This window comes from Phycodurus eques, chromosome 17, assembly GCF_024500275.1.
Source record: "Phycodurus eques isolate BA_2022a chromosome 17, UOR_Pequ_1.1, whole genome shotgun sequence".
NCBI classification, from domain to species: Eukaryota; Metazoa; Chordata; class Actinopteri; order Syngnathiformes; family Syngnathidae; genus Phycodurus; species Phycodurus eques.
In genome coordinates this window covers 19411741-19425800 of record NC_084541.1, presented here as the reverse complement: position 1 = coordinate 19425800, position 14060 = coordinate 19411741, and the positions used below count along the sequence as shown (strand labels likewise).

At 41.8% G+C, this 14060-nt stretch overlaps 1 protein-coding gene across 1 annotated transcript in view; it reads left to right on the top strand.

Annotated features, from left to right (window-relative positions):
- gabrb4 (gamma-aminobutyric acid type A receptor subunit beta4) overlaps positions 1–11198 on the top strand; it is a 41860-nt gene extending 30662 nt beyond the window's left edge. Inside the window, exons 6-10 of the mRNA XM_061702808.1 lie at positions 1147–1284; positions 3422–3574; positions 4280–4536; positions 5072–5161; positions 5781–11198. Of these exons, the coding sequence (XP_061558792.1) occupies positions 1147–1284; positions 3422–3574; positions 4280–4536; positions 5072–5161; positions 5781–6134 (992 nt within the window). The 3' untranslated portion in view covers positions 6135–11198. The remainder of the gene's footprint in view (positions 1–1146; positions 1285–3421; positions 3575–4279; positions 4537–5071; positions 5162–5780) is intronic.
- The last annotated feature ends 2862 nt before the right edge of the window (positions 11199–14060 follow it).

Genomic DNA, 14060 nt, shown 5'->3' with positions numbered 1-14060 from the left:
CCTGCTCCCTGGGTGAATTTAATGTCACCGAGTCCGGAAGTGTCTCGAGTCGGAGGAGAAACGTCGTAAAACGCAGCGCGCTCACTGGGAGACTGCGCTGCAGAGAATGCATACTGGCCCAATGACATAAATCTACAACTGTGATCGCTTTCGATCGCGCTGCCATCTGAGAATGTGCAGGACAGCCAAGTGACACATGCTGATGAATATTCATGCTGGGTTGGAGGCAGGAAGGGATGTCGCGCAATCGGGGTAAGGATAGTTGAGCGTCTGACTCAGGCAGGCTATTTGGAAACCAAAGTGTTTTTGGTCTACATGAGCTTATTTGGGAAAGTACTAAACCTCAAATCTAAAACCATGTATTATTATTCCGATTTGCTATATCGCGTGTTTCACTGAGATATTGAAGAGCGATTAGAAACTGTGTTGAAAACTATGTGCATGTGATTGTGTTAGTGTAGGAGACGGCTCATAATATTTGAGAGGTTTTGTGGGGAAGTGGGAGCTTTGAAAGTGTGGCAGTCCGAGGCAATTGTGGGAGTATCACTTGTCAATTGCCTCCAATTCATTGGATGACCACTTCTGATTAAAAGTGCTGCTGATCATTTTTACCAGCTGCAAACGTGTACCGTATGTTTACAACGCTTTACATTCGCTGTGTTCTCGCTATCGCAGCTGCCCAGCTAAGGTTAACTTCCTAAATCATGACTTTGGCTAACGGTCAAACTAAAAACACAGCTAACCAAGCCGTGCAAGGTACAAGCGGAGTTTTGTGAGCATCCATGAGGAAATAAGCAATGGTGACTAGCAACAAACTGTGTGTGGTTCTTCAGCGTGTGGGTGGTAGCCAGATACAGAATGTCTGTTCTCGTTCCAGTGTGAGTAACCGCATCAGACGTGTTCGCTCAGAGTTTAGGTTAGTCTGGGAATAACAAATGCCTCCGTTCTGCGATGTAATATCGTTGCTCAGTGTCATGGTTTGCCAAAGTTAAGACATCAACTCAGGTCTGAATGGCTTTATAGCAGATTGCACCATTCATCAGAAAGGCCCCCCACGAGTTGCCGCTGCATACATGTCCCATTTCATGGTTATTTCCTGACCGTATGTGTTTTTGTTTGGCCTGTTCTTCCTGGGCCGCGAGATAGATGGATACACCACAGATGACATCGTGTTCTTCTGGCAAGGAGGCGACAGCGCTGTGACGGGTGTGGACAAGTTAGAGTTACCTCAGTTCTCCATTGTGGACATCGAGTTGGTCTCCAAGGAAGTAAGGTTTACTACAGGTGAGCGATGGACAGCTCGGATAAAATGACCAGTCTCGCATTGTCCACCGTGTTCATAACGGTAAAATAAGTAAATGTCGATCGAGGTTTGTACATTCGGAAATAGTTGAATAAAGGTGGAGGAATATTGACTCATTAGACTCTCACGGTGCTGAGTTTAGCATGTTGACTTGACTAAGGGAGAGACAACTTGCCTCCACTTGTACCACACACAATAACAAATCAACACCAGCACCATTTGTTTTATGATTAAATTGGTGTACTAATTAAATCTATTGGTATTTTGAATGTTCAGATCATACCCTAAATGGCTTGTTTGCTTTTTTAGCAGCACACTTTTACTGAGTTCTGATCTGATTTGACAGCTCTTCTTATACTTTGAATTGATTTATTATTATGTATTATTATTTAGCTTATTATAGTACTGTGCAAAAGTCCAACTGTGCTGTTTGAATAACCTTTTTCACAACTTTGACATAGAAAAACAATAAATAAGGACTGACAAAGTGACCAAAAACTACCCAAAAATATAAAACAAATTTGATCAAAACTTTGTGCACTGATGAACAATTTGCAGCGTCATCTACTCAAAGGAGGGCGTTTGCAGCCTTAAAACCGCGAACAGGATTGGAACGAAGCCTCACTTAGACACGCCATCGAGTCTTTGACCGAAGCCACGCCCCTCACTAACACGAATGTGTGCGTTAGCCACGCCCACGGCTGCTACGTTGGCACCGTGACTTATTTAAATGTTATTGGTTTGAAATTTGTTTTTGGGGAATGTACAATCAGTTTAAAGTTAACAAAAAATAAAAAATAAAAAAGGTGATAAACTTCCATCTCAAGCAGAAATGTTGCACATTCCACATTGCTTCTGAATCTTCAGCTGTCCTGTCTGAGGTCCCTCGCTATGCTTCGGATTGCTAGTCTTATCGCCACTTGTTAGCAAACAAGGGATGAACTTTTTTTTTTTCTTAATTTTCCCAGAGGTGGATTTTGATTTATGTACGGTTATCATTGCTAAAACAACAACTCTACTGTAGGACAGTTTGTTTCTTTTCATGTTGGGAACCGTTTTGAATCCCAATGAATTTAGGAACTTTGTGGTGTTGTTCAAATGTTTGTCTTTCTACATTTTGTGTGCTGTAAGTGTGCTACTAATTATATTACAATGCAGACAGCCATCGAGGCATCGTGTTACTGACTAAGGAGTCACAAGCAGAGATAAGATATAGTGGTCAATGTTTGAGTTAAGTGAATGAACCTTTATGGCCAGAATTAATCTTGGATGGACTCGGGTGCTGGCTCAGTGTTTGTTCCCTATTTGACGAAGCACGTATGCACAAAGTACGGATTGATTAAAAGATTGACACCAATCTGCAGATGATGAGGTGACACGTCACTGTGGGCTCCTCATACGGGCATCGTTTTAATCATGGTATGGTTATCTCAATGCTTTCCTGAAGAAAGAAACTCAGTAAAACTATAGATGGAGTACAGTGTTAGATTTAACTATATTTACAGTCATCTTTTGAGTTTGCAAACTATAAATAAGTCCACATAGCTGAAGCTGAAAGCTCTTGCCTGGTTGAGTTTATTGCTTTTTGCGTCAGCATTTTATGCACCTGCTTGTTTAAATGTAACTGTAATACAATTTAAAAAAAGAACTTGTGGTACAACTATCTGACATTTCTCAGCAAACTAGCCACGAAAATGACCGACTATAGCGCCTTAGAACTATGTGTTTTGTCCTTTAGTGTGCAGCCGTGCATTGCAATCCCCTTTTAAAATGGCCTTTCAGTAATGTTCAGAGGACAGAGGGAGCGAGAAGGAAACAGCAAGCAGCTCTCTGTGACAAGTCTCAGAGGGATGCTGGAGTGGCCTGCTGAGATAGGGGCTTGCAGAAAAATCTGCCGTGTTTGCGACTTTGTGCCATGTTTAATTGGAATTGAACTTGTCCCTGGAAAGGAATCCATCGCTTTGGGGAAATTAAGTGCTCCATCGGAACAAATGGAGAAATGACTACCCCGCACGTTGTCAAGTGCAGAGTCTGGCGCTCTTACCACTTTCCCCTTTTCTAATTTTCACTCTTCCCTGATCTTATCCACGCTGTCACTTCATTGTTTCTTTCTTACAGGTTCTTATCCAAGGCTTTCGCTGAGTTTCAGGATTAAGAGGAACATTGGATATTTCATCTTGCAGACATATATGCCCTCCATCTTGATCACCATTCTGTCCTGGGTCTCCTTCTGGATCAATTATGATGCCTCTGCAGCTCGTGTTGCCCTGGGTAAGAATTACTTCCATGCACATCACATTGGAAATCTTCAAACATTTAAATTCAAACACCACCAGAGGAACCGCAGTGTCACACTGTAAATTATTGAACATTTCAAAATGACTATTTCTCATTATTATTATTATTATTATTATTATTATTATTATTAGTTGTCTTTGTTGTGGTAGTAGTTGTGGCAGTGCTAATAGAACATGGCTCACTGAAATGTGTTTCTATGCAATATATATATATATATATATATATATATATATATATACTGATACAGTATATTGACTGTATTTTTAAATTTGTGGACCATTTTAATCCTCAACACTTATTAAAGAACTTTACACTGCTTTTTGTTTTAATATTAGAATATTTATTATTATTATTATTATTGTTATTTAGAATAATGATATGTCAGCTCGGTAGCATCAATTCATTCTTTTGACATTTTTTGTTATTTTTTCATTGTTCCTTGCCCAATAAGGGTTTTTTTGTGAAAAAAATATTTTCTCTTGAAGAAGCATATAATATGCATGTACAAAAGGCCTAATTCATTTTTACGTAGTTAGTAAAAGGGAAATTCTACTCAACTAATTACCTACTGGAACTTACGATGGTCTAGAATCAAGAAGAGCCAAATTTGGCATACGCTGATTTTTGTGTGTATGCGTGTGTGTGTGCGTGTGTGCGCGTGCGTGCGGCTGCACTCAGGTGTGACAACGGTGCTCACCATGACGACAATTAACACCCACCTTAGGGAGACTCTCCCAAAGATCCCCTACGTGAAAGCCATCGACGTCTACCTCATGGGCTGTTTTGTGTTTGTGTTCCTGGCCCTGCTGGAATATGCCTTTGTAAATTATGTATTCTTTGGCCGGGGCCCGGCACAACAGAAGAAAATCAATGAAAGGCTGAATAAAGTCAACAATGAGCGCACACGATACGAAGAGAAGCGCCTAAGGGAACAGGTTTGCATCTTCATCAATATTCGACTTCGCGACGTCAGTCAGACTTGAAGCAGGAAAAGAAATGCGTTTGAATATTTAAGACAGCTATGTTATTGACATGATTGAATAAAGTAGGCTTCTGCAAGCGCAGTGTTACCACCACAGCCAATTCACCAACCATCATCCATTGCGTTTGTCTCAAGCACTGATTGCTTTTTATCGAGCATAGCCCCTTTTCATTGAGATAGCGATTCATTGAGCCCGACAGTGGTATAAACATTCTCATTTCTTATTTAGGTGGTGTCACTGTTGGCTTCATTCATTCTTACCCTGCTACCTTGTAGTGAACAAAATACGGCATAATGAGGCTTAGGCCTAGTGATGAAGTTTCAGGTAGGACGGTCAGACTGAATGACGCCTCCTGTTTCTGTGTGTAAGATGCTAATGCTAAGCCTTTCTGTGTTCAATGCATTGTGTAATCAAATGACAATGTGCTGATTTGCCAGTATTTGACAGTCATTTTAATGTTCTCTTCATTTTTCTTTCACATTGCAAGGACTCCATTTCTGTGCCGTTTCAAACCAACACCTTCAGGTCATTTACACAGCGAAGAAATCTGTATCTCGAGGAACAAAGAAAAGTTGGGGTACATGTATTTAGAAATCATATAAGCTGTAGGCCATCCCTCACTACAATTCGCTTGCTTAAAGTTGTTTACCTGCCAAACTGATTCCAAAATAGTTGGCTGCCACTTCATATGCAACAAGAAAGCGTAAAAGTACTTTTCAAATACAGTGTGTCATTTCGAAATATCTGCAATTAATTCTACATTTGAGATGAGCAAATCAGCCCAAGAAGGTCACCTTTACAACAATCAGTAAGACATTGACTATACTTGACATTGCAGCTTGGGTCCGAATGTATTTTCTCATTTGGTCCTCATTCAGTGTTATTGTTGCTCAAGACCACATACGGTTACGCTAATAAGTACTGTACAAAACACAAGATAAGATGGTCTTTTCGATACGATTGCTGTGTGCGTTTACATGTTCAGGTCTTCAACTGTTTTGGAACCAGGGTTTGCACCTCGCTCATGTATGTCGTAAAAGCAAAAGCTAGAAATAACATGCCATATCGCCTCTGCGTTGTGCTTGAGTTTGGAAATCTGGGGAGACGGGTGGGAGATTTAATCATTGCGGCATATTTTGCCACCTCTTTTGGCAACAGCCCACACTGATGCCTCTGTCTCTCGGCGTGTGTCGCAGGTGGACGCGTACGGCAACATTCTCCTCACCACTCTGGAGATGAACAACGAGGTGATGCCGTCCGACGTGGGTAGCAGTGTCAGTGACTCTCGGAATTCAGTCATGTCCTTTGACAGCTCTGGGGTCCAATTCAGGAAGCCCATGGCGCCCCGAGATGGCTTCAGCCACCACTCGCTGGATCGCAGCGCCATGCGGAGCCGGGCCAACTGCCGACTACGGCGGCGCTCGTCCAAGCTCAAGTTGAAAATCCCAAACCTGTCAGACGTGAGCACCATTGACAAGTGGTCCCGGGTCATATTCCCAATCACTTTTGGATTTTTCAACCTAATCTACTGGTTGTACTATGTGAATTGATGCGCATCCCACTAGGAATCATGGGCCATATTTTGAGAGCACATTGAATTGGCTTTGATACAGTTCCAAAATATGTATACACATACAGGTTGAACATATGTATATGCATATTTCTATACAGTATATTATATTTATATATACACACACACAGGAAACCTGAAAGACTTTTCTGCTGTACAAAGTATTCATAGGATGACTTGAATGTTTAAAAAATAATAATAATAATGTGAGAAGAATTTCAAGGCTTTGAGTTCCTTTTTCCTCCGAAAACAAACAAACTAACAAAGACAAGATCCCCGCAGGGATTTTTGGAACTACAAGACCGCATGATATTTTTGCTACAAAAAAGAAAAAAGAAAAAAAAGAGAAGCAAAAGCTCTTGAGGGAGAGAAGATGCCCACTTTGACTTTTTCTTGATTCTAGTGGTAATCAGAAATCCTCTCCTGCAGCTCATGAAATCAGCGGTGGCTTGTCTGGTCGGGCATCAGCCGAGTGAGGTCCTTGAACACCTCCCCCGTCCCCTCACCTTCTCCCCCATGTAGCCCGTGGATACAAAGTGCACGAAGATCTCCCGGTTCCACCATGTACAGCAACCTTGTTTGGAATATGTGTTGTTCCTTCTCGATTTTGTTTTTCGATTTTATATTTTATTTCAGGTGGTAGCGGTCTCTCGATCAGACATCGATCAAGCGATGTTTGACGGCCACATTTGTGCACCGGTCAACGTAAACGTCAAATTAACTTTTCGGGTGATGCCAGGGCGGCGGGGTGCACTTTTCGTTATGGTTTAAAACAAGTGCTGATTATTGTAGATATGATTTTGTCTTGAAAAATACTGTGATTTCAGAGTGTGGGAAAATGTTCTAAAAGCTAGGGCATTACAAGATCAAAGTTTCGCATTCCTCATTTTGATGGTTTGAAAGAAGAACATTGTGTACATTTTATCATGAAGTATTCTCATGAAAGTATATTTCTAATGTTTATTTCCTCTTGTTGATTGCGTTACACGCTCTTTAGATGCCGGTTTCATGGACGTCATATCCTGCTTTGTGTTTGCGAAAAAGGAAACGGGGCGGGGCGATGTGTCGCTTTTGTGATTCGTTGGAACCAATCCGCAGTATAAGTGTTACAACGGTGTCTGTTGAACAGAGTCGACCTATCGGGCCGCAGTTTTGTTACGTCGTGTTCATGGTTTGTTTGTCTGTTGAGCATCTCTTCAGTATTGGACTTGTTGTTGATAAGCACAAGTGGAATACAGTCGTTAAAGGGACACAGACCGGAGGTATGGATTCAACATTTTGAAGCCAAACATGCAACCCCTCAAGTCTAAAGCTCACTTGGAGCTAAACAATATGGTTAATTGCATCAAATCGAAATGACAGCCCAAAGTAGCCCTGTATTGTGTTGTTCTACTCTGTCATGCAAATTGTAGCCTCTGAGTTGGTTTCAGACTGGAAAATCAAAACTTTCAATTTTGCCTGCTGAGAGTGTCGGCTCAGAGTGGGCGTGCCCTTGGAGAGGCGCGTGGCGGGGTGAGAATCTGATGTTAGAAAGTCCGTTTAAACGTATGCCCACCGGGACCAACGGTGGCTAATGTGAAGATGTACCACCCGTTGTTTTTGGACCGGTTTAGAATTAGATCGGTGGAATATTTTTGGTCAGCACCGAGACGTCGCGCCGCATTTAAGGGGAATGAAAAGAGGCGCTTCGATTGGACAGGGTGAAAGTCAACTGAACACGGCCACACCGGCGCAGATGTCCCGCTTTTAAATGCGCTGGGGGTACGCGAACTTACCAAAACTGGGTCTAGCCTGCCTGCTCGCAGAGTTATGCCAAGCACAGCGCTGGATTTAAGCAGCCACGAAAATAGAGCCCAAAGTCTCCCATAAGAAACTCAACACGAGTCGATTTTGCATATTGAAAATTGTTATCGGAATATATGAATTGCAGCCCCACACGATGTGTTTATCCATAATTGGTCAAGTAGAAGATTCAGGTGGTCAGCTTTTGTTTTTTTCAGGCATATTTCAGATGTAAGGTAGTGATTACAGATGCTTATGCTTTGCAGTGTCCGTGTTGCTAGATTGTCATTGATCGATGTAGAAAAAGGTGGTATGGGTTGTGAAGGAAGGGTTCACATCATAGTACAGTTTTCATTTTGGTCATTTCTCAACAAAGGCAATGTGATGGATGTTTGCTAAAAGTGGATAGTTGCAAGAAAAGTATTTGTGTTTGTTTGTATTTGAAAACCAACTCAAGTATCAACTGTTCCACTCTTTTTCACGTGAACAAAAAAGCAGCCCTCGCATGCGTCACATTATGTTCACCTGTCACGGCTTTCTGGTTGTGGAATGAGCACATTCATCCCAAAAGCTGTGAGGAGTTTATGTTTGATGATGTACTATGAGTACATGTGTTTCTACAAGAGAGAGCTTACGTTCATTTAACATGTTCAAGGTGTGGAGAAGGGGGGTGTTGATCTGAGTTCAATGTGACTTTTTCTTGCCTCTAGTGTATATGTGTAATTACATGTGAATTGTACTGTAAATATGATATCTTTCACTTAATAGTTCTTAATGCATGAACAAAAACACGGCAGTTCAGTAAATACCAACTAGCCTCACTGCTAATGGCATGGGCAGCTTCTCTAGCATTGGCATACTTCTGCAAACAAAACCAAGAATCAAAAAACAAAACAAAACAAAAGGACGCGTGTTGACAAAATAATGGAGAATTCAACAAGTCCTCTCACAGTGATGGAGTTTGTGGAGACTGTTGAGGTTCGCCTGCCCCCCAAGGGCAAAGCTAATGTTGACTTAAGCTTTGGCTCACTGTCAGCAAATGGGATGGAGTCGCCTTGAATGAAATTTTCTAGTTGTGCTTTGCCCTCGTCACCACATCAGAACCAACGGGAAATTTCAGCGTAGTGTACTTGCGGCGTTTACCTCAACCATTAACCAATCGCTAATTCACCTCTCTTTATTTATACATACATATGTGTATATACGGTATATATTTAACAAAAGGGCATTATGGCCAAGCTGGCTTACAGAGGCTCGAGGAGCAGGATATGCCTTAAGAAGGCGAGTGGGATGTTCTTTCCTGTTCCTCGAAAATACGAAACTGTCGTGTGCCCTTGAGCAAGGTACGTAGCCGAGTCCGAGTGCAGCTGCTCCCTTACCGACAATAGACCTTAACGTGTGCAGAAGAAAATATGTTCAGCTACAGCGATGTCCAGGGTAGTCATGCTTAATTGAGTCCCGTAAAGACGGATTTTCCAAACACTGACCCAATAGACAAAGAGGCCAAAAGAAAAGGACCAGAATAAAGTCACAATGTCAAATGTTGCTATTTTAATCAGGTTACCGTGAAGCGCAGGTACTGTACATGACAACAAAAGAGGCGGTTTGTGTAGTGCTTTCTCAGGAACGCACATTAGACTGTTCATATTAAGGATGATATTCATAAAACCTCGAAGAAGGTTGAACTTGACAAGATCCTGGACAGTCCTCATCCTAACGCAGGCAAATATGTCTTCCTTGTAATATTCCGACATTATTCTCGTAAAATGAGGACTTTCGTCACGTAAGAGTCAAACATTTTCTCCAAAACATGCAGTTATTCACCAAACATTACGACTTTATTCTCATAGCATTTGGCCCTAGCAATTTCTTTTTATGACGTGAACCAAAATAGTAAAAAGTACAAGTACATTCCAAAACCGTTGTCTTTATGACTTGCAGTCATAAACTCATCATAGGGTCAATAAGTATTTCCTATTTGAGACCGGCCTTTAAAATGAGCATGAATCAAAATTAAGCAGGAAAATTTCATCCACCAAAGCCCAGACCAAGGCTGACATGCAGACTTCTCACTGTTGGAAGAACTTTAGTTGCTGCATTCATTATTTTGTGTACACCAAGGTTTAGTTTTGCATGACCTGACCTCTGGAAGGTTTATTTCCTTAACCGAGTCCTCTTTTTTACTCGGCATCATATGATTCATCACCACAGCCAGGACAAGAATGATCCAGTGTTTACATGCTCAAATTGCACTTGTTTTACAGCCAGCTCTATTCAATCTTGTTCAACAAACCTTTCGTAATTAAAAAAAAAAAACCCATACAAATAAGACCAAGTGTAAACACGGAACGTACATGTTGGGATTCATGTGAATCGCAAAGCGAATGTACTCCGGCTCGTTGTCAACCGCACAATTTGGAATCGTGGTTTGATCAGGTTCGGCACGCTCATCCGCTTCAAACACCCTTCAGCTACAAAGGATGTAAAGGATGCGCCACCAGTCGCGTCCGATATAAGCCATGTGATTGCACAGTGAGTGGGTGTTCCCCATATTTACCCTGTGAGGAGCTCCCTTTGGTTATTATGGGCTGTTGTTGATTGCGATTTGGCGATACTTGCCAGAAGCTTCCCACTTAACACATCATTGTGCCTCCCTCTGTTCTGTTGCACTTGCCGAGCAGGAAGACCAGCTCACCATTAACCAGTTGAACACTGTTGGTAGAAATTGGCAAAACGCACACACACACACACACACACACACACACACACACACGCGCGCGCGCACGCACGCACACGAAACAATCCACAAAACCAGCCCCTTAATTTTTTGGGACTATACATTTATAACATGTTTTGCCTCATTGCTGTGTTCATTTATTATTTGTTGTATTTGTTGCATTTGTTATGGATTGTTATTCCTGTTGTTGTTTAATCACGAGAAAGCAAAATGTGATTCATCGGCTATAACTGGCACTGGAAGAAAAACAATGCATTTTTTGTGTTTTCCTTCCCATTGGAGCGCTTTTTTCAGTTGTTTAATGAGGTGTTTGATTTCATTTGGAGTATCGTACCCATGGAAATCAACATTTGTGTGGTATGATATTGTATTATTTATTTATTTTGTCAGTGCAAATTAATGTTATGGTGTCAATCAGCTTTTGTAGGTGTTTGAACAAAATGTGTTTTTTTTACAAATACAAGGTGTTCAAGTATGTGGTATAAAAAAAAAAAGGGTTATCATTCAAACAACTGACTTTTTACAAATAAAGGCTTATACAGTAAAAAAGAAAAAAAAAGCTATGTCTTTTCATTTGCCCTTTGAGGACTAATAAAACATCGGTACTGTACATTTTAATTTGCCTGAAGTCTCTCTTGCAATATTAGTCCCCAAAAGGTAAATAGCTGCTGATGTTGCATAAAAACAGGGGAACAGCAGGTATCTAAGATTGGTGTTGGGAATTTTTGTCAGTGTACTCACCATACAAGTCGTGTTTCAGACAAACAAGATTGTACGGTAAGAGAATTTGAAGGCAAACACTTTAATTTCATTCTAAAACCCCGCGCACTCGAGACATGACATCCTTTATATCCATCTGTCCTGAATAAAGCTGCAAAAGAACTACTGCTGACAAGTGTAAGATTTGCACAATTGGATTGTTGTCAAACAAAACAACAGTAAAAGTGATCTACTTACTTGACTGCAGGTGGGACAAAGTGGCATTGCAGGTTTTCTTTTTTTTTTGGGTGGGGGCAGTCAAAACCTGGAGGACATACCAAGTAGGAGATAATGAATTTGTTTTGTCAGAAGGACAATACAGTGTGGGTAATAGTCAATGTTTCCCCTGTGCTAGCGGACAGGACACCAGATATGCTTGCACGTTTGGCGTTTTCTCTCCCCAGGATGGAACCGAACTGGAATATTTCGGTGCTGTAGAAGGTGAGGAGAAGAGAACGGCCTCGAAACCAGAGCGCACTTAGAGTAATGTTGGAGTGAGACATCGAAAACATTCGCGTTGCTCATGCGAAACAATGAATTGCAGGTGGAAACGGCGCATTGATTTCACAGATTGATTGGAGACGTGCTTTTGAAGCCTGTGTGCCGCTGAATAAAAGACGACACAGTCAACACACACACACACACACACACACGCACTTTAAAGCCGACATTACATCGCCACAACCTTTATATACTGTATAACTTTCAAGAAAAACACAGAGAGATTCCGGCGTCGAAGAGGCTTTCTGTTGATGTCTAATGTCAGTGAATTATTACACGTAGACAAGCAAGGTCGGTGACAGCTGACAAGCGCAATCATCTCAGCCCCTTCTTGGCCTCGTCCCCACACGCTCGTCCACCGGAGACCTCGAAATGGCTCCAAGGTGCGAATGTGAGTGACTACACGCGTGTTATCTCTGTGATAGACTGCTGGCGTCCTTGGTGAGACTTGCCCGCATGCTCAAACACATTTCACCCCCCCCACGACCTCAAACAGGATTAACGGTTTAGAAAATGGACGGTTGAGTGTATCTCAAGTCAAACCCGGAGAACTCCTATGTGCACTCAATATCTTTTCGCCAACACAGAAAAAATAATAATAATAATAAAATAAGAACAAGTCGTTAACAGTCATAGTTGTGGATTGATGGTTTCATAAAGTCACGTGTTCCGGGCGTCATTGATGCTTTTTGAGCCGAGACATTCCCCGATGCTTACGCTTGACTGTCATGAACTGCGGCCTGGTGTCGCCGATGTGTGCAAGCGCGTACAAATGACACGCAGCGGTGAGGATTTCCACAAAGCAAACAGAATCTCCAGCTTGAGGCGACACTCGCGATTTGACTTATACTGACGCAAGTGTTTGAACAAAAGAAGCCATACGAGCACAGTAATCCACGCTTAGAGACACGTTCTGCCTTGAGAGAACAGCGTTAACATCGTTCGGATGCTCAAACATCAACTCTCGCTGTAGAGCAGTGTTTCCCAACCTTCAACATATTTTACGAGCAACCGACCGAGTCGCCGCCGTGCCGGCTTGTTTTCAACAATAAATTAAAAAAAAAAAAAAAGGCTTCATGGTTGCTGTATGGTTTAGGGATAGTTACTTTGGGTGACAGACCGATCACCAACCAATCGCGGTGATTAGGTTTTGACCTTAAAAATAGAAATATAAACCATCCACCCAACAACCCGCAACGGAAGCCTCCGACAAATATGACACAGTTCCCCCATTCTCCCTCTTTTCTGCTTTATGTAGTTTCTTTTTTAAGACACTGATGTTTTAATATAAATGATGCATATGCCAAGGAAAGGCCTGTACCAGCACAGTTGAAGGGGAAATGAGCATTATCTTCACTTCTACTAACTACGATTTAGTCACATTTTAACAGATATAAATTTCACCTCTAAATCTGTTGTTGATGAATGAGTTTAAGTTGCCTGTTCTCCGGTGCTGCCTAGCGCTGTGCATGTGATCACGTGCACGTGCGTATTAAATGTGAGGGGAAAAGAAAGTTAAAAAAAATATTGCCATTCGTTCAGAACCTCTCAAATGTCAAAGAGTTGATCAATGACCGTAATTACTCTCATTGAGCTTTGGACGATGAAAGTCTACACATATTAGCAAGACTAATTGAAGGTCAGGGGTCAAATATTGATTCCAAGGAGATCATCAGACCTTAATAGCTGGACAGTCGATATCGCCAATATGTGAGCAGGTCATAGAATGCTGCTGTCAAGACGTTTGTTTAGTTTAGTAGCTTACAAATTTCCAAAACGATAGCGTTGTGAAAATGAATGTGTTTCTAGGTGTCATCTGGTGATTGGCTGACGACCAGTTCAGGGTCTTGCCCGAAGATAGCTGGGATAGGTTCCAGCACGCCCGCGACTCAAGTGAGGAGAAGCGGTACAGAAAATGGATGGATGGATGTCACCTGGTCATGTTGCGCCACGAAAAACAACAGAAACACACGAACCACATGAAAGCACAACGGCCACACCTGGACATCCCATTTGTCCTATTGCTTTTCCATCTCGATGTCCAAATGTGGATCACATCGCTACATTGTCTGCTGTCAGCTTTAACAACCGTCTGTGAAATGCAATTTATTTGAACGAGTCACCTAA